At 44.2% G+C, this 21103-nt stretch overlaps 1 protein-coding gene across 1 annotated transcript in view; it reads left to right on the plus strand.

Moving 5' to 3' along the window:
* The window catches only part of COL4A4 (collagen type IV alpha 4 chain), a 130766-nt gene that overhangs the window by 28688 nt on the left and 80975 nt on the right, over nucleotides 1-21103 (plus strand). The window contains exons 6-9 of the mRNA XM_060623942.3: nucleotides 15875-16009; nucleotides 16798-16842; nucleotides 17488-17604; nucleotides 18529-18597. Of these exons, the coding sequence (XP_060479925.2) occupies nucleotides 15875-16009; nucleotides 16798-16842; nucleotides 17488-17604; nucleotides 18529-18597 (366 nt within the window). The remainder of the gene's footprint in view (nucleotides 1-15874; nucleotides 16010-16797; nucleotides 16843-17487; nucleotides 17605-18528; nucleotides 18598-21103) is intronic.

Here is a 21103-nt window from a genome sequence, read left to right on the forward strand (position 1 = left end):
GGGTGCTCCCAAGTACTCAGCAAGCAGCCAACTCACATACCATCTCGGGAGCTGCAGTGACAGCTCGAGGGGGTCTAGAGAGACAGGAATCCACGCGGTCCCGGAGGGTCGAGGATCCGCCTGAGACGGTGCAGCCTGCTAATGGCTCAGCCAGGCATTCCTAAGAAGGAAATGATTCCCCCTTTAGGGCTTCATGCCTGAGTGAGTCGTTTAAGCCCCAAATCAAAACTGCTGTGTCTGGATCGACGCTGGCCCCATGCAGTGGAACGATGGGCTTGGGCTTGGAACTCTAGACTCAGGCTGGAGCCTGAGGTACAGCTGGGGTGCATCTGAGGCAGGGAGCCAAGGGGGGGGTCCTTCACTTCTGACGGAGTGAAGTTCAGCCTCATCAGTGCACCCCGGAGGCCCGCAGTCTGGCCGAACCATGTGTTTCCACCAGTGATCAACACGCTTCCCCTTTGCGCCTCTCCTGCTGCATCAGGTGGGCCATCGGCTCTCCCTGGAGCGTAATCCGAATATTCTCGCTTGCCTCCCCTTTTCCGGGCTGTCTTCCCACTTCCGCTCTGCCTCTGTTTCTCCTGCCCTCCCCAAGGAGCTCGGTGGAGACTCCAGCTCTCCCAAAGCCTTCCCGTCCCCCTGCCGCAGCTCCTCCCAGCCAGTGCTGAGGCCCCTGGCAGGACCCTGGTCCCCTTCCCTTTACTGCTTGCACCCCAGCCTGTATCTCTGTTTGGGTGTGAGCATCGGTGCACATGACCCTCTTCATGAGATTACGAGCACACACCCTTCAAGGTCGTCACGTGGACACCTGGAAAACGCTTCTGCTGGCTCCTGGTCCGCAGTGGAAACATAGCAGGCGGTTAGTGCACATAAATCAATACGTGAAAACTAAGTCTCCAGCCTGGGCAGGACTGGGAGCCTGAGTGGGTGGCCACGCTGGCCTGTAGCGTGCTTCCGGGGATACCTGCCACATCTAAGAGAAGCGGGGAGCAGGGTTAGTAGGGAGTCTCCCACCTCAGTCCTCCCCACCCTCACCCGCACACGCATTGTTGAAACCTGTTATTAAATGTGCAATCTCACATAAGCTCACATTCCCATGTGGTTTCAAGTAGGGCCAGAGAGAAGTATTTTGAACAGTGCCATTTTTTTTTTAACGTTTTATTTATTTTTGAGACAGAGAGAGACAGAGCATGAACGGGGGAGGGGCAGAGAGAGAGGGAGACACAGAATCGGAAACAGGCTCCAGGCTCTGAGCCGTCAGCCCAGAGCCCGACGCGGGGCTCGAACTCACGGACCGCGAGATCGTGACCTGAGCTGAAGTCGGCCGCTTAACCGACTGAGCCACCCAGGCGCCCCTGAACAGTGCCATTAAAAAGTCCAGGAGCATCCTCGAAAGAGCTCCAGTCGAGGGTGGGAGACTGGAACCCCTGTGCCTTCTTTCTGGTTGAGAGCCTCAGGTGAGAAATAAGGGTTTATCCTATCTGGCTGGTTCTGTTCCTCCAGGCTCTAACAGCCTCCGGTTCTGTGAGGTAGGCATGGCCGTTTGCATATAGCAGCTATTCAGTTGCCTTCCAAAATATTTTGCGGCTATGCCCTGACATTTCCCCTGACCTCCTAATAGTCCCTCTTTGAGGATATGAATGAGGTTGGCACTGGCTGAGATTTTCAGATTTTCTTTGCCAGTTTCAGTGAAGGAATCTTCAGGTTTTTGATGGTTGTCTCCTTGCAGGGAAAATTATGTGTCTTTATAGACTAGATAGGACTTTTTACAAGCTCCATTGTAGTAACTAGCATGATGATAAAGACACGTTCTGTAGCATTTTCCAGAATCAAATAGAAAATATGTCCATATTTTTCATTGAATGGAGTCTACCAACTATTAAACTGTTAACTGTTCTATTAAGAACTGTATAATTTGACTTTTATGCAAAGAAGCCAAATAGTGTAAAACTCAAGACCTGTTTGTTTTTTTTTTTCCTTCCTGGTTTGAAAGCTAGATCACACATTAGCAAATCAGTGTTTCCTTGGGGAATTTTAAGTCACTAAAAAAAATGCACAAGTATTTTCCCCCACAATCTCATTCATTTGTCCCTCATGCTCCTAAGAGCCTGCATTCCATGATAAAAATGGAATTTACTTGGGAGATTTTAATTATTAACATTTTTAACCATTAAATTATTTGCACACAAAGTTCCAGAACCCGATCTCTTTATCCCTCACAGCTGTATTCTAGTATAGTCTATAACTGTGAAACAGTCTATAACTGATAAATGGTACAGAGCAATTCTTCTGAGGTCCCAAAGCACACATAAGTCAATGATGTTTTATTTTGGTGGAAGCAGAGTCCAATGACAAGTGACAAATTTGATCTGTCATCCACCCCCTTAGAGTTTTGGTTCTGCTTTATTTTTCTTCCACATCTTTCTCCTCCAAAAACAAACTCCCCAGCTCATTTTGTCTCTGCTGGAGAGTTCTCTGAGTAATGAAGCCCTGCCTGAGACTCAGGTGCTTTCCAAAGACACCCCAGCGAGGGGCCCTGGGACGGGACGTCCACCTTGGGGACTGTGGGGAGCTGGGCAGGGCATTTGTCGTGCAAAGGCATCCGAATCCAGAGTTGGAGAAAACACAGTGCCTACTGACAAATCTCCCAGTAGAATTTAGCCCACCAGCTGCCAGTTTCCAACTTGGACTTTGCTTGTTAAAGCGTTCCCCGGTCAGGAATATTAACCTTGAGTTCTGAAGAATGAAAAAACTTGCAGACATTAAAAGAATGGATCTTCCATGGTAGGTGCTTGAGGAAGTAGTTTCAAACAGGGTGTGGGAAACCTGGACGTGCCTATCACTTTCTACTATCTGGCCTATTAATAATCATAGTGGTAGAACTAACCAGTGGTAGCTCATATTGGTATGGAAGGATGACTCCAGCCGCTAACAGGGCTTTCAGTAGGCTGACAGAGTTCTCGCTCTAAACCTAGCATTTGTGCTTCAGAAGGAAGGAGGGAAAACAAGCTCTATTTGCCTACTGTGTTGTAGAACATGTTGTTTTTGCAACCAGGCCAGGTGTCCCGAGCCTTACCAGGGAATCCTGGTGACAGTTTGGGTCTGGTAGGTTTTGGCGTATCTGCCCTGATCAGTCATCTCATTAAATTGCCAGTGATTTGCAGCACAGCCTTTGGCATCCTCGTGTGGAGTTCAATTCCATGGCAACGACGATTGCTGAACTCTGCGACCCAGCATGAACTGAGGCCAGGCGGCCGCAGAGCTCAGCAAATGTGGGACTACGCTGAACTTGAGTGGATCAAGGTCATTACCAAAGGGGAGACAGTCTTGTTGTTGGTGAGAACTCAGGGCTAGCAGTGCAGGTGCATCCCGAAGCAGGGCCTATGGCCCACAGGAAAATGGGAAAGAGTATTCGTAGCTCTAGAAAAACCTCTCTAGTGCAAGGTCAACACCTGACAGACTACATTAATTAAAATGCTGATTTACAAAGAAAGTCAAAGTAGATTTTTTTCTTTCAAACACCATGTTCAATAAGTTGCCACGAAATCCACAGGGAACAACCAGGTCTCAGAGGTGCTAAGTTTTTCACTCCTCTGTCATATAAGCTTATCTGCAGTTCTTTCAGCAAATGTCCCTTCATTCATTCCCTCCATTCAGCAAATGGCCGTTGAGCATTTGCCATGTGCCTGGCATTGTGAGGCTCCGGTGATCCAGAATGAAGTCCTTGTGGCCTGGAGCTCAGTGTCCAGCAGGAGATTCACCTTCTGGTCATTATTTCTGGGTGCCTGAGGAGTGCCGGGCACTGTTAGGAGCTTGCGTCCTTGCTCTGTCCCAGGGATAATGTGGTCCCCTAACTCGGTTTCATATGGGAGCCTGGGGGTGGGGGGCAGGGCGGAGACAGCAGTGGAATCAGAGGCCACCTAGTGATGGTCTGAAAGCCTGTTGTGTCAGTGCCTCGGCTGCCATAATGAGGTGCCATGTGCTCAGTGGCTTAAAACCACAGAAAATATTTTTCTTGCACGTTCTAGAGCCAGAAATACACAAGCAAGGTGTCACCATTACTGTACTTCTGCTCCAGCAGAGGCTCCTTCTCTGCCTCTCCCAGTGTTTGGTGGCCACCAGCTTTCCTTGGCTGACGGCCCTGTCACTCCAGTCCCCGCCTCTGTCTTCGCACCGCCTTCTCTTCTGTGTCACATCTTCCTCTGCGTCCCTCTCACAAGGGTACATGTAATGGCATTTAGAGGTCCCATGCAGATAATCCGAGATAACCCCCTCCTCTCAAGGGCCTTAACTTTAGCACCTCTTTTGCCATCTCACGAATGGCACGAATGTCCACGAATCCCAGGGGTTAGGATGGGGACATGTCTTTTTGTGGCCACCATTCGACCTACTGCAAATGTCTGGGCAGAGAGAACAGCCTCCATGCAGACCCTGGGGGGAGAGCCTCTATTCGGACCCTGAAGTGAGCAGGAGGCAGGCTGGCGTGTCTGAGGGACTGGAACGTGGCCAGAAAGATTTGGTTGGAGTAGGTGAGGGGGCAGGTGACATGAGGTGCAGTTGGAAAATCAGACACAGGTCCTTCCGTCTAAGAAGGAAGGCTCTGAAGGATCTTAAGAAGGGTGGAAGCAGGTGGATTTACGGTATAAAAAGATCATTCTGGCTGCTGTTTGGAGAACATAGTGTGTGTACGTTGGGGGGCAGTCGTAGGGAAAACCTGTCAGGGGGCTGCTGCAGTCGCTCAGGTGGAAGGTGAGATTGCTTCTGGGGGGGGTGGTGCATGAAGAGGTGGGGGAAGCAGGTGCGTGAAGAGGTGGGGGAATGTTTGGGAGGCAGGGTTGATAGGAGCGAGGGTGACAGTGGAGGTAGGTGGGCATAGTGTTTACAGCTGTGTGGGCAGTGGTCTCAGGCTGAGGAGCACATGGGGGGGGATGATCGTGTGTCTGCGAGTCCCATTTTGGGTTTGTAGAGCCAGAGGTCAACTGAATATGGTCAGGGCTCCAAAGAGAAGTCTGGGCTAGGGAGGAAAGTGGAGGGGTTGGTTGTTCAACGTTGGATGCCATTAACTCCATGGAAAAGGTCAAGTTTGCCCAAGAGAAAGTGAGAAGAGGGCCAGGGCAGCCCTGTGGGGAATCCCCCCCCCCGCCAAACCAGGAGGAAGGGGGCTGGCACGGAAGACACAGGAGAAAGACACAGAGAGGGCAAGGGGCAGGGACACCAGGAGAACAGAGCCAGGAAGAGGAAGCAAGGTTCAGCTGGTTCTGGCTCCACCGGGAGCCTACCCAGACCTCTCCATGCTGCCTCGTTCAGTTCCCACGGCAGATGTGTGATGCTGGGCTGCTCTTACACCATTTTTAAAAATGGGAAAACCACTCTGTGATGACCAGGTTCAAGACGTGACTTTATTTATCGCTCAGGGGCAAAGCCCTATCTTCCGGTTCTCAGAGCCATGTTCTTTCCACTGTGCCATGCAGCCTCTTGGGAACACAGCTGCACATCCAGAGTCAGTGTCACTCCAGGCTCAATGGGCCAGCGGATGCTGTCATTGACAGGTGAGGTGATCTTAAGGTACAAGAAAATACTCTGCCACAGCAGTCTGGTCTCCTTGGACTTTCTACTCCTTGAGTAACACTTTTTTGTTATTTATTTTAATAACCCTTCATGTTATCCATTAGTTTTTCCCATTATAGGTAGGGAAAGACCTTGGAGGCACTCAGTTAAAGGATTTTATGCTGCCTGCGTAGTCCTCTTGGAGGGTTTAAGTAATGTTATGGTGTCGCCTAGTGGATGAATCTTTGAATTACAGCCAAGCATTAAAAAAGCAGGAAGGGTGACGCTGAACTGTTCATTTTAATTATAAAAGTCTTAATCCATTCAGTACTCTCCAAGTTCATGTTTAGAATATATACCACACAAGGCGGTAGCCAAGGTCCTGGGTCGTAATAAAATGTGCACGATCCCTGACCCCAAAAACCTTACCAGAAGACATCACCCCAAGCAGGTATTAATTAAAGTAACATGCGTGAAACAATAATGAAAAATAGGTGAAGAGTCTATTTAGCTGGTGTTTTAGGGTGGACAGGAGAGTTCTTCCGAGAGTGAGATTGATCAGGACTGGGGTAAAAGAGACGCAGCAACTGAAGTCAGGGGACCTGGGTTCGAATCTCTGTTTCCCCAGGTGATAGTCAGTGGCCTCTGGTCACTGGCTTCATCTCTCTGAGCCTCAGCTTCCTTGTTTGGGAAACAGAAAAGTAGAAACAGGGCGACTTTTTTTTCTTTAAAAAAATTTGTTTTTAGTGTATTTAGAGAGACACAGAGAGCGTGCTTGTGAGGGGAGGAGCAGAGAGGGGGAGACCGCGAATCCCAAGCAGGTTCCGCACTGTCAGCACAGGGCCCCACGTGGGGCTTGAACCCACAAAACCGCGAGATCGTGACCTGAGCTGAAACCGAGTCGGATGGATGCTTCACCAACTGAGTCACCCAGGCGCCCCCCATGGGTGACCTCATGGATGTAAGGATCCCAGGAGTCAGTGCCTGGAACAACTGCTCAGGGAATGGTAGCTGCGGCCATTGGTACCATCACCACCATCATGGTTTTGAGAAGGTAGAATAGGCACTACCGATGGAGGAAGGCTGCCATTGCTTCAGGCAAATAGGAGGCACACGTGTGATTGGAGCAGAAGGAGGAGGGTTGGCTGGGGTGGAGGAAGGCCAACTGTCCCCATTGCAGAGGGTGATGAAAGCAGTGACACAGGCAAGAGAAGATCGCAGGGGAGTTGACAGTTGTATATGGATGTGGGTAGAAGCCTGGAATGAAGGAAGAGAGGGAGGCTGGTGCTTGGGTGACCCACATGAGATGACAAGACCACGGCAGCGGACGGATTCCTCTGCAGGGAGATGACAGTAAGACAGACATGTGAGATTCAAGTTAAGGGAGGTATGACAGCCTTGGCCAAGGGTGGACACGGAGAGCCGCATGGTGAGCTCACATGAAGGAACAAAGTTGCCACCTGATGGGTCTGGGGACAGGAGTGGAGCGCGGGGAAATGATGGGAATGATGAGCTGAGTTCTGACATGATGAGTGCGAATTAGCAGAGGAGGAAGGTTCAAGAAGGTGTCTAGAAAATGGTTGGACGTATAGGGTAGGTCTAGAAAATAGGACTGATAGAAAATAGAGCCCCTGACTGATGCAGGTTTGAATGCAAACTCACTAGGTATGTGAGTCTGAGTAAGTTATACCCCTGAATAGACTTTTCTCATCTATACGGGGGATAATAATTCACGTTTCTCAGTGTTGGTGGCTGGATTAAATGAAGCAAGGTATGGAGAGTGGTGGGCACACAGTGATCACATGATGATCACTGGGCACTTTGATGATCACCTTCACGGTCTTAGAGACCAAGGGTGATTTGGAAACGTGTGTGTCATTAGTATAATAAAAGCACCTTTCATGTTCATTTATTAACTAATGAAGGAGGAAAGGAACAAACATTTATTTATACTTCTTTGCACTGATTGAACTTCTGGTTAGGCAGGAGCAGGAAGCTGTCGCAGGGAAAATGTGACAGGATATGTATTTGCAGTCGTCTCTCTGAACTTATTTCTCCCAATTCTCATACTGCTAACATGACAGAGGGTTTCTTAGCTTTTTGTCATTCCCTAAAGGGTTTGGTCCCTGGCAGCGAACACATCCGGGGCAGCCCAAAAGGCTGAGTTGAAGATCTTGGTATTGGCCGTGTACATATTCTCCCGTCTGTTGGTGCGGTTCTACCAAGTTGTGAAATGAAAGTAATTTGATCTTAGCCCTGCTCAAGAGCCATGCCTGATACAGATGACTAACAAGTGACAGAATGCTGAAGGAATGCCCCAGCTCCAGAGGGTGGGGTGACTGTCCACTGTGATCACCTTCATCCTCTATTTGTACAGCTGGCCCGGGAGCCTACTGTTCTGTGGCCTCAGTCGGAGCACACATAGCACGTCTGATGACATGGTGTCAGCCTGGGCTTTGAGGAGGAAGAAGGGGATGGCTTGTGGCATCACACAGCATGCCAGAGTTTCCTCAGCTGGCAAGATGATTGTCATTTCTGGATTTGGTGCATCTTTTCTGATTTCACGGTCTCTGGCTGAAAGTTGTGAAACACAGAGGCAGTTCTGTGTACATAGAAGAAAGGAAGGAAGGAAGGGAGGAAGGAAGGAAGAAAGGCAGGCAGGGGGGAGGAAGGAAGGAGGGAAGGAAGGAAGGAGGGAAGGAAGGAAGAAAGAAAGGGATAGGAAAGGAAAGGGGAGAGAAAAGAGGAAAGAAAAAAGAAGAAAGAAAGAAAGAAAGAAAGAAAGAAAGAAAGAAAGAAAGAAAGAAAGAAAAAGAAAGATCAGTAGATAGATCAGGGAAAACTACATCTGAAAATAAGGCATTCATTCCACTGGGCTTTTTTTTTTTTTTTTTTTTTTTTTTTTTTTTTTTTTTACTACCCTGAATCCACTGTATATCATGTTATTGTTCATGGTTGGAGGGTGCATAGTTAGGAAGAAAAGATTTCTTTAAAAAATTTTTTAAAGATGCCAAATTCTTTTGATTATTTAATGAATCTCTTGTGATAGAAGTGTCTCTTATGGGTTTGTTATTTAAGTCTGTTGATCCTGAAGTTAATTCCATTATAGCCTTATAAATAAGTAAGCCCAAATATTTACTTGTAAACATACTTTTTTTTAACTGACCCCTTCTTTTATATGAAACAGTTTAAGGATATTGGAGTTATTCTCTATGTTGCTGTGGATAAATAATTTACTCAAATTGGATGAACTAGCAATGACTATTTCAGAGATTGGGGTTTGGAAAAATTTCATGAGTAGCTTTCTGATAGGTTTAATACTGTGGTACAAGGTTTGGTGTATTTCTTTAAAAAATTTACCCTATAAGGAATTACCTGTTAATATGAGAAAAAAAAAAAACAACACAGCACTCCATATAAAAACAAACCGCAGCTTTCCCCAGCATCTGTAAATAAGTAGGCATTTAATATTTTATGCTAGCTTTTCCACCTGCAAAGTAGAGGTTATTTTGCCGTTGAAATGAAGGCATGGCAAAACCCGTGTTCTATCTCAACAAGAAGATGTGAACATCGCTGTGTTTAGGGCCATTGCTCATGGTGTGGGGTTGTGTTTTGCTCACCTCAGTGTGGAAACATTGACTGTATCACTGTTCAAATTAGTTTATTATTTATTGCCTTTCCTACCATCAAAGTCTTGGGCACATAGACTGTGCCCCCAGAAGCTCATGGTCTAGCAGGTACGGGGTTAGGGGGATAAAGAGATGGTCACTATAGCAGGGGAGGGATGCTATTATAGGAGCATCTCGAGAGGCATCTAGTTCTGAAGGGCGGGGTGGGGGAGGGCAGGAGGTTGGGGAGTCCTTCCACGAGAGCACTAAAAGATGACCTTGGGAGTGGGAGGGACGGTTCTGAGACAGGATCAAGTCTGTGAAAGAACAGAGCTTTTTCAGAAATGGTGAGGAAATCAGTGTAACAGATGGGTAAGCGGGGGCGGGGGGGGGGGGCACGGGGTCCAGAGTTTTAATAATGTAAATAACCATTCCTTGTTTTATTTTAAAAGCATTTTGGATGACACCTTCTCACATCAGGACCCATTTCTGTACTGAATGGAGTTTTATCATTCTCATGGCCATGTGAAACACTTCTACTCTTTCTTTTTTTTTTCTCCGCAAAGTTCCATTAGCTCACTGGATCCGGCCTTGCGTGTCTAGAATGAAGCACATTAAAGAGATTTATAGGCAGTTAATTGGCTGTCTCTTTCTCAGTTAATGTTTAAACATACATTTTTTTTTCTAAACGTTACATTATTGTAAAGTACAGCATTCACAAAAGATAATTTAGCAGGTTTTCTGTAAATTATCTATCAGATGAAAAGATGATTCCCAAACTTCATGAAAAGGCAGTTAATTTCTGAGTCTTATATTTAGGAAATCTTACCAAGTAAGAGTAATTAACACAGGTGAAAGAAAAGAAAGAAAGAAGAAAGAAAGAAAGAAAGAAAGAAAGAAAGAAAGAAAGGGAAACAGGTAGCTGAAGTCATTATTTATCTTTTAGATTGTTGTTTACAATTTGTGTAATATTTAAATTGATAAGTCCACAAAATACCCCCAAATGATTTGTGCCTATATAATTACATTTTATATTTTATTGTTGTCTTTTTAATAACACATATTTATACATTCAAGCTTCCTTGAAAATCCTAAGCTTTATTAGTATTTTTACGGATACTCAATAAATAGTTGTTATGATGATGAAAAAGCATGAAGAGAAGGGAAAGTTCAAATGAAGTAGGATTTTGATTTGTTAAGGTTAGGCAGATGGTAAAGGTTGTTGATAATGTTTGTTGAGTCCGTGACTTAATGATGAAAGAGAAATGGTAACTCATCTTTATTGTAAAGGTCACATTCGCTGTTGGTAAAGAACATATTGCCCTGGCTTGCATTTTCCCTGCTGAGACATGACAGAATGCTATCTTTGTATATCCTTCAAGAAATGTTCCTTTATGAACATATATTTCAAGAAAATGCCCATTTGTTTCTCTACAGGTGGGATCATATGACACACAGCTTGTTTTTCCCCCTTTGAACAATGAACTGTGTATAATGAGAGTAATCACAATAGTTTGCATGATGGTTCCAGGCACGATGCTATAAACACTTGCCCGTGCAGTATTCTTTTTATGTCCACTGGCCATTGACGGATAAAGAAGCTAAGGAACAGAGAGGCTAAGAAATGTGCCCTAGGTCACACAGTTAGTGTGGGCCTGGGCTTACAACACAGGAGGCTGACTGCAGAGCCTGGATGTTCAGTCACTGTGTCTTCCTCAGCAGCATCATGAGGATGATCTGTGTCCGCTCACAAAGCCCTGCTCGCTGTCTTTAATGTGCAGGCCTTACACGTTCCCCGCGGGCCTGTTCCAGCCGCCGGTCTCCGCACTCGTTGCGGGCTCTGGGAGAGCCCCAGGTACCCGCCTGGCAGCAGGCACCCGGCACCGTGGTCCCCCAGCGAGGAGGTGAACACCGCTGCTTCCTCGCTCTTGAGTGGGGTCGCTCTGAGGTGTGAGCTCTACCCTGACTCCGGGAGTGCCCGCTCTGGGGAGAGCTCGTGACCCACTGGTCATGTTACCGGAGTCGGGTTGTTGGGCCCAACAGTAGAAGCGAGGCTGGACCCCAAAACCAAAGGCACAGCCAAGGCTCTCTTGGGGCTGCAGCTTGAGTGAAAGGGACACAAAGCACCAACATAGACTGGCTGGGCCGGCCTCTGCGAGCAAAGAGATGGCCCTGCCTTCAGGGAGCAAGTTCTGGCTCGGGTTCTCACTCCAGGATGCAAATAAGGGCGGGGGGGGGGGGGGGGAATGCCTCGCCCTGATTGGTTGGAAGGGCTTCATTCTGATTGGTTGGAAGGAGCTCATCCTGATTGGTCGCTATTGGCAGGCAACTCAGGCCGCCCAGTGCTTTTGGAGCAGAGTCTTCAAGTACGCGGAGTCTCTGTTGTAATGCCGGGTTGGGTGCAGGGCTGCGTCCTGGTTCTGCTCGGTAAGAGAAGTGGTTTACCAATAACTGCTAACTGGAGCACCGGGATGGCTCAGTCGGTTAAGCTTCCTACTTCCGCTCAGGTCATGATCTCAGGGCTTGTGAGGTCGAGCCCTGTATTGGGCTCTGCACGGGTTTTTCTCTCTGCCCCTCACCGACTGGTGCTTTCTTAAATAAATTAAATAAATAAATAAGTAAAAACTTAAAAAATAAATAAAAACTATAAATAAATAAATAAATAAATAAATAAATAAATAACAACTAACAGAAAGCGCCCCAGGTGCATGGTTTTCACCTGGGACTTGTTCCGATGGTCCCTAACTGTCTCAATGACTGGCTTGATTCCACACCCTGTTTTCCCATCTTCCCTTCTCTGTGTCACGTCCCTGCTTCCTTACCCTATCTCCTTCAAATCTCAAACAAACGGTTTGCATTGACTTCTTGCCCTATGCTTTGATTCTGAAGCACCCAGGCCAAGACAGGCTGCATAATGTTCCTTTTTTGAAGGTACCAAAGTCTATTCTATTGATCTCAGATGGGCGGATTTTTATAGGACTTCCAGTTTTTCTTACTATTGTAAATAATATTGTTGTGAATATTCTGGCATTATTGTCTTTAGATCAGGGCACCTGGGGCTCCTGCCTCCAAGACCTCACCCATTGGTCCTGTGTCTGGGCCTGGCCAAGGCCAGCAGCATTGTCCAAGGTGGTACCCCACGTGTAGACCAGGACTGGCTGGATCCCACAGTGTGTTTCTTCCTTTGAGGTTGTTAAAAATGATTAAAGAAGCCAGTTTAGGTGATAGAAACAAACTTTATTTAACACTTCATGAAGCGGGCAGTCTTCCTTCCCAAGGATCCAGAGAACTGCAAAATGGGGCAGAAGACAGGAAGCTTTTATGGGATGAAGAATAAGGAAAAGGAAGAACAATGGAAAAAGAATAGAAAGCAGGGAAATAAGTAGAGACCCTGGAGTTGGCTTGGGGTGTGGGGATTGGCTGACTGGAGGTAGTGGGTGTGTGGTCCACATGAGCATTTACAGGGACCCAAAAGTTATCTGCTTCCTTTTGCTGACGTGGAACCCGGGCAGGGGGAGCGGCTCCATCTTGGGCCTCGAAAGTTGTTCCAACAGGGTGCACTTGGATCCTTTATCCCCTGTGGGGCTTACCTCATGAGGAGCTCAGGGGTTCATGCTTATGGGCTGGTCTGGGACCACATGGCTGGACCCTGGTCCAGCCTTGCCAGCTTGTGGGATTCCGTTCATGGGATCGCAGGGTCAGCAGAATAGTGCTGACACAGATTTCAGGTGACTCACTTTTTAAATAGATGAGGCTCTCTAAAATATATTTTCTCCTGGTCCCCACACATCTGAGGGGAAGTCCTATATTCTTGTATGTGGCCCTACTCACACTTGGAGTTCAGCAGCAATAATTCAGAATTGCCCAGAGGTTTGAGATCTGATCTGAGCAGATATCTCCTGAAATCCATTCAGCTTTTCTCTCTGCATATCAAGACTTTCTTGTTCATTGAATGCATGAGCATGTTTGGTGGGGCAAGGGGCTACAACATGATTTTCCTTAAATCTGTGGAAAAATTTTAAGAAGCACAAGAAATTGCAGGTGAAAATCCTGACTTCAAGTGAATACTGAGAGTGTTTTCAAACTAATAAAATACAGCATGGGCTCTAAAATATTAGACAACATGGCTGAACACCTTGGACACCACAGTGCGTGGTGTTATACAGGCAGATCATCTTGCATCAGTGAAAACCTTGTTGTAAACTTCTCATTATAAAGCTTCTTTTTACCTAACGTAAGGGTATTGTCTTCAGATTGTAAAGTCAGTTTTTTAAAAAAACACATGGGCTGCTCTTCCTGCTCACGGGTTCTGTCCCCGTGCTTTAATAAAATCACCTTTCTGCACCAGTAAAAAAAAATGCAGTGCCTGGGTGGCTCAGTAGATTAAGTGTCTGACTTTGGCTCAGGTCATGATCTCATGGTTCATGAGTTCGATGAGTTCAAGCCCCATGTCGGGCTCTGCACTGACAGTGAGGAGCCTGCTTGGGATTCTCTCCTCCCACCCCATTCCTCCCCTGCTTGCACTCTCTCTCTCTCTCTCAAAATCAATAATAAAAATTTTAAAAAAATGAATCTAAGATATTCTCTGCCCACATCAAATTATAGACAGAGATTGAATGATGAGGCTAGAAGTGTCACTTAGAAATTCTGATTTCAGATTCTTAAGTTCAAATAGCCTCACTGTTCTTGTACATTGGCTATTTTATAAAAAGTAAATAAGTTTGCATATAGAAAATCATTTTATATGTCATAAAGATGTAGTTGATAGAATTGCCTTTTTCAGAGTCCAAAGGTCACTTTCCTAACCGTACAGGGCCCAGGTAGAATGTGTCCAAAGCGGCTGGGTGGTCAGGCTGGGAGCTTGGTGAAGGGATTTCCTAAGCCAAAGGCTGTGGTAGATGGTGGATGGGAGATTTAACTGGTGAGCAAATATCCCTGCCCTCATAGCGTTAATGTCTAACTGGAAAGGTGAACAATAAATGGATGGGCAAAGAGTTGAAAAATATGAAATGCTAAGAGGCCGAGAATGAAATGGACAGGCTAATGAGGGCGGCAGTGGACTGGAGATCCTCCTCGACTGGGCTAGGTTGGGGGGAGGGCTAGAGGGTCAAGGAAGGCTGCTAAGGAGGTGGTAGTTTAGGGGAGATCCAAGTCCTGTGGAAATGTAGAGAAGGAGCAGTCCAGAGGGAAAGCCAAGCCAAGGAAGAGCCACAGGGCTGGCTGGGAAGTCATGAGTGTGGGGTGCCATGTAATTAGGGCCATACCCTAGAAAGTCTGGAGGGAGTTCAAGGTTTACTTTACAGGCAGTGGGAAGGCAAGGAAGGTTTTTAAAAAGTGGGGCAGCGCCACGGTCTGATTTCTGTTTCCATGTCACTCTGGTTGTGCTGTGGAGAGAGGCATGGGGGAAGGGAAGAGGAAGCAAGAGAGCAATTTAGGAGCTCTCCAGTGGCAGACAGGGGGACTGTGAAGAAGTGAGTTCCAGATCTGTTTTGGAAGTGAAATGATAACCGTTAATCATAGATTCAGTGTAGGTGTGACAGAAAGAAGACTGTCAAGGATGACTCCAGGATTCTGGCTGGGATTTAATAAGGTAGTTGGGGAAGGTTGAAAGAGGATTGCATTTTGGAGGAAAGGCAAGAATTCCATTTCAGATTTTTTTGTTCTTTTAAGCCGGAGGTACCATTATATCCAAGAAGGTGTCAAGGAGGCATCTGGATATGCTCGTCCATCTGGAAGTTAAAGTTAGAAAAGTCTGTGCTGAGACATATAAGTGGGGCTATTCGAACCCATGATATTTACAATTTCAGTCCTAGGGAGAACCATGGGTGTAGGGACTATGGAGAGAGACAAGGGGGCCTGGGACAGAGAAGGGAGCAATATCACGGGGGTGGGGGGCAGCGCATGCGGTCCTCCAAGCTCAGTCTTCCTACTCCAGATCAAAGAGCTGTGAGCCTCACAACTGCTTCTAGTGGGCGGTGACTCAATGTCCATTCAGTGCATCAGGTCATCTAAATGCAATGGGGGACAGGCAACAAGGGAGAAGGTTTCTCATCTTTGTACTGGAAATGTTCCCACTGTGGGTTCAGGGGGAAGAGCTGAGCTCACGAAACATCTTCACCTAAAATAAGAGGCGACCTTTTCATTCATGGAAAGTCAGATTGTGTAAATATAAGTTGACATGGACAGCCTCCTTCCAAATTAAGAATAGATATTAGGTAAAAGAGGCTAAAAGAAGAAAGGTTTTTCACTAAAGGGGCAGAACAATCATTCACCATATGAAATTTTTAAAAAGATCTGGCAGATTTCTCTACTCTTAATTTGTGCCACTAACACAATGGTAATGAGACTTTGATTTCTTTTCTTGCTTTGTTTTGCAAGTTGCTTGCTTTGCTAAAAAGCTCAAGATTTATAACTGTCACTGACAGAATAAAAATAGTACAAGAACTGTGATTAGTTTGTGTGTGTGTGTGTGTGTGTGTGTGTGTGTGTGTGTGTACACATGGGATAATTAAAATCTATTGTATGGCTTAAATTCAGATAGAAAAAGGCAATGTTCCTCTTTCTTATTTTTGTAATTAATTGATCATTTGTGCTTTTATTGTTAGAATTTGCTCAAACTCTAATATTCCAGTCTTCTGTTAGCTCACGTGAACATGCGTTTGTGTTGGAAAATGCTACTTAAAAATCAGCCATCCCTCTGCCTTTTAAACCTTCCTTCTTAGGGTCAACCAGGACTCCCAGGGCCACAGGGTCCTATTGGACCCCTGGGACTGCCAGGACCCATTGGAATTCCAGGAGAGAAAGGGATGAGAGGTGACAGCGGCCCTCCTGGAGCAGCCGGTGACAAAGGTGATAAGGTAAGCCTTCTCTTAAGTGAGGGACTCTTACTAACCGCTTACTGGCACTACTGTGCCAGGTTTTTTTATAATCACAAATACTGTCTACTAGCACCTTATAATAAATTAAGTTTGAACTCCTCTTCCATAATCAGCCCTCATTCCCTGACTCCTTTCCAGAGGAGCATGCCTTTCTAGACTTCTCTATGCACTTAAATACCCGAGTGCACCCAATGAAGGGTTGTATTCTTTCATGGCTTTTTAAAAACGTAAATGACATATTTGTTGTGCTAAGCTTTTCTTTTTTGTACTCAGCCATATGGCTTACAGGTCATTCCTTATCAATTTGTGTAGATCAAACTTATTTTCTTAAAAATACTGCACAGTATGTCTTAATATAGATAAAACTATGGTTTATTCCCGGTTGATGTAAATTTGAGGTCCTGTCCCAACTTTGTGTCATGCTAGTGTGCAGAAACAATCCTGTAAATCGCCTACACTTGCATTTAATAGTTTATTTCTCTAGAATAGACAGACTCCGGGAAGTTGAATTTCCAGCTTATAGGGTATTGAACATTTTCTTTGAATTGATGGTGCTAAGTTGGCTTCCTAAGTACAAAAAGAAAAGTACAAAAGGTTGGTTTTTTAATTGTTGGCATTTAAATTCATTAATGCAAAAAAATAAGTGACAATGACTGCTAAGAGTCTTTTAAAAAATTATGTCATTATTTATGTTTTCAAGTAAATCCATATGTTAATCTAATGCTTTGATACCTCTTATATCTTTGTTTTGTTTTCTGGGATTTTAGGGTCCAACTGGTGTTCCTGGATTTCCAGGTTTGGATGGCATACCTGTACGTATCCCTAAATTTTCTCCATTTTTTTAAAAAAAGAGCTCATCAAAACCCTTAAAATCACATATATTTATATGGCAAACTCTTCTTTATTTTCTTTTGATAGTACAAGGAAAGGTGCTTGCATTCCAGTTTTGTGTGATAACTTTGGGACTAAAAGACTTTACTTGGAAAGTAAGGTTTTCAAACAGATTCGAGAAAAACATTCCACAATATAAGCTATATATACCTGCCATATTCTGGAAATAAATGTATACTCACAGTGCAAGTTTTTACTTGCTGGTTAGTTTTGACAGTAGAAGTGGGCTTAAAACTCTCATTTCTAATATGGAAATGAAATGAAAGAAGGAAGAGTTATTTCAGAAGCTTTATAATCCATTAGAGAGTATTTGTAAAGATTTTAAGGAAGGTGATCTCCTAAATTTCTTAGAATATTCTAAACTAAATTAATTTCAACTGGGCTGTATTAAAATGTGTCTGTATATTTTTACTCTGCTACACAGTACTTGTGGGTGGGAAGGAAGTTTCTATAAATTAAATAACATGTGAGTCACAAATGCCTTAATTTGGGTACCCACATTGTGTAAACTTTGTGTTGCAGTATTCTTGCAGAAACACTTCACTTACAATCTTGTTTTTTTACAGGGGCACCCGGGGCCTCCTGGACCCAGAGGCAAGCCTGGCATGCATGGGTACAATGGCTCGAGAGGTGATCCAGGGCTCCCAGGAGAAAGAGGAGTTCCTGGCCCAAGAGGCCCCCCAGTAAGACCTCCCACAGCTCATCCTAAAGGGAATCTTAAGTGAAGGGCTCTACAGTGGGCACATGCTTGATGTGGAGCTAAAATTCGTGCCTGTTGAAACTGTGTGAAGCAGGGACTGTCTGTATAGGCCAATCAGATGCTCAGGGAAGACAGTTGCTGTAACTTACCGCAAAAGCCTGAAGTTTCTCCCACTGGAAGCGAGGTCAGGACTTTTCTAGGAGGGATTAACTTTGAAATCTGCATGTCCTTCGTAGGAGCTTGATAAATGATATGATTCTTACGTGGTTACCAAATTAAGATATATTAAGATATTCAGTAGGAAAACTTTGGGAAAAGAGAATACATTGAATTTTTTCATTCACTTTTTAAAAATACTCTACATAAACTTGCAGCTACCTACAGAAACCTTCTAAAAGGAAGATGTTCTGTTTTTAAAAGTTAATCTTACAAAGTTACAGAGGCCCTATTTTGAATATGACAACTAAAATGGATAAAATCAGTTGTTAAGAAACTATTCCTAGGGCCTAAATTATTAACTGACAATTGCAAAATTGTTTACTTGTAAGAAGTATATATTTGCATTATTATGTCTGAGGGAAAATGAAATTTTCCTGCTGAATAATTAGTAAATGGCTATGTATATTATTATATAATACATAGCCTATATATATTATATATTTATAAGATATATGTATAATATAAATATATTAGTAGATACTCTCTTTGGAGATTCTTTAATAGATCTTAACTGAATTTTGAATAAATATGTATGAGAACCTTAGGATGATAGCAATAATGAATAAATGTCCTCTAGTAAAACATGACCATAATGGTATTTTACTGGTGAGTAATATTTCATAAAAAAGGAAAATACTACAACGGTAATATGATTTTTCCCCCTCCTAAGTGAATATTTTATTTTCAGGGCCTTCCTGGGGAAAATGGAGAAAAAGGAAATTCTGTGTTCATTTTAGGTGCCATTAAAGGAATTCCGGTAAGTTTTATGATCATAGTGAGTTTAAAATATTATTTTTCCACTAAGTAAACCCATCCAGGAAACACACGGACATATCTCTTTTGAAATGTCCCCAAGCACACTGTTTTTAATCATTACCCTGACTCTGTAGATGGCATCATACTTCTTGTGTGAAGACACTTAGCTTTAATTGCTCAGGCTATAAAATTCCAGTACCTCCCGATCGTTCTTGCAAAGTGCAGCAGAGACACTTATTTCCGGGTTTCTCAATCTTAGCACTGCTGGCATCTGGGGCCACATAACCATTCCTTGTGGGTGTTGACTGCGTGCATTCTAAGATGCTGAACGGCGTCTCTGGCCTCTACCCATTAGATGCCAGAAGCATCCCTCCAACTAAATAATACCTCCAGATATTACCAAGTGCGCCCTGGGAGGAAAGGTCACCCTAGTTGAGAAGCACTGATTTATTTGTAGTGAAAATATTGTAATGTTAATACCTGCTATCTGGTATAAAAGGAATCACTGCTCTTGAACTTGAAAATTATGGAAACTTTACAGCACTATCCTTGGTAAATTAAATGCTTTTGTGTTTCCATACACAATGATATACAAACTTTCAGAAATAAACTCTTGAATGACCATCTATATCTCTAATATGAGTACCATGCATGAGTTAAGCAGATCAGTAGATACAAGTCAAGAAGGAAAATACAGTTCATTTCCAAGACAGGGTCATTTCTCTGAAGAATATTCTACAACATTTAGGTAAAACTTAAATTTCTTCTATTAGACCCTGAGTTTCATGCCACCCAGGATGGGCAACACCTGAATGCTGATTCCTTTAGTGAGGTCACATTATTCGTTTGTAGCCTCTGAGCCTATACACGGCAACAACTATGCTTTTGTTTATAGCTTAAATGATATGTTAAGAAACTTAGCAGCAAGAGGAGGGTCACTCTAGGCACCAGGAAGGAATAAACTGATCCTTTCCTACCACTGTGATCTTGAGCAACCCCTCAAACTCTCTGAGCCTCATTTTCCTTTTCTTTGTGAAGGTAAATGAAATTACTGTCTGCCCTGTTGTCTTCTCAGCACTGATGATCTATTGTAATAATTAAAAAAAATTTTTTAATGTTTATTTATAAACATTTTTAATGTTTATAAATTTATAAACATAATGCAATGTTTATAAATTTATAAACATTTTTAATGTTTATTTATAAACATTAATGTTTATTTATTAACAGAGAGAGAGAGAGAGCAGGGGAAGGGCAGAGAGAGACAGAGGGAGACACAGAATCCAAAGCAGGCTCCAGGCTCCGCGCTGTCAGCACAGACCCCGACGCGGGGCTGGAACCCACGAACTGTGAGATCATGACCCAAGCCGAAGTCGGACGCTTAACCAACTGAGCCACCCACGTGCCCCAAAACAATACTTTTAAGAGCCCATAGCCACTTCACAGCCATTTGGATGGTTATTTAAAAAATAAGAACAAAAACAAAAAGAAACCCTGAAGTGCCTGGGTGGCTCAGTTGATGAAGCATCCAACCTCGGCTTTGGTCATGAGCTCACAGTTCATGAGTTCAAGCCCCACATCGGGCTCTCTGCTGTCAATGCAGAGCCTGCTTTGGATCCTCTGTCCTCCCCCTTACCCCCGTCCTTCTCTCACTCTTGAAAATAAATAAAACATTAAAAAAACCCAGAAAATCTTAAGTGTTGACAATTATGGGGAGAAGTGGAACTCTTCTGTATGGCTGGTGGGAATGGAAAATGTGTAGCTGCTCTGGAAAATAGTATGAGGGCTCCTCAAAAAATTGAAATGTAGAATTACCTTATGATCCAGCAATTGCATTTCCAGGTGTATATCCAAGCGAAATGAAAGCAGGGACTCAAACAGATGCTTGTACACCCACCCTAGCAGCATTACTCATGACAGCCAGAAGGTGGAAGCAATCCAATGGCCCATCGTTGGATGAATGGATAAACGGAATGTGATCTCTACATACAATGCAGTATTATTCAGCCTTAAAAAGGACAGGAATTCTGACACATGCTACAAGGGGGAATGAACCCTGAGGTCATTAGGCTAAGTGAAATAAGCCAGTCATAAAAGGACAAACAATGTATGGTTCCACTTATAGTGAGGTTCCTAGGGTAGTCAGATTCACAGAGACCAAGAGCAGAATGAATGGTGCCTGCCAGGAGCCGGGGGAGGGGAATGTATTGAACGGCTACAGTTTCCATCGGGCAAGATGAAAAGTTCTAGAGACGATTACACAACAGTGTGAATATACTTAATGCCACAGAACTGTACCCTTAAATTTGGCCAAAATGTTAACTGTTATCTTATGTATACTTTATAATATATTTTGCATTAAAAAAGCTACATTCAATAAAATATACTCTTTGCATTTTTAAAGTGTGTAGTCTCAGGGCAGAGCCACTAAGCTGTTGATCCACCAAGAGGCAGGTGTGAGAGAATTTCCACATGAATTCCCTTTCCATCCCTATAGGGTGATAAAA

The sequence above is a fragment of the Panthera onca genome, chromosome C1 (assembly GCF_046562875.1).
Source record: "Panthera onca isolate mPanOnc1 chromosome C1, mPanOnc1 haplotype 2, whole genome shotgun sequence".
Classification (NCBI taxonomy): Eukaryota; Metazoa; Chordata; class Mammalia; order Carnivora; family Felidae; genus Panthera; species Panthera onca.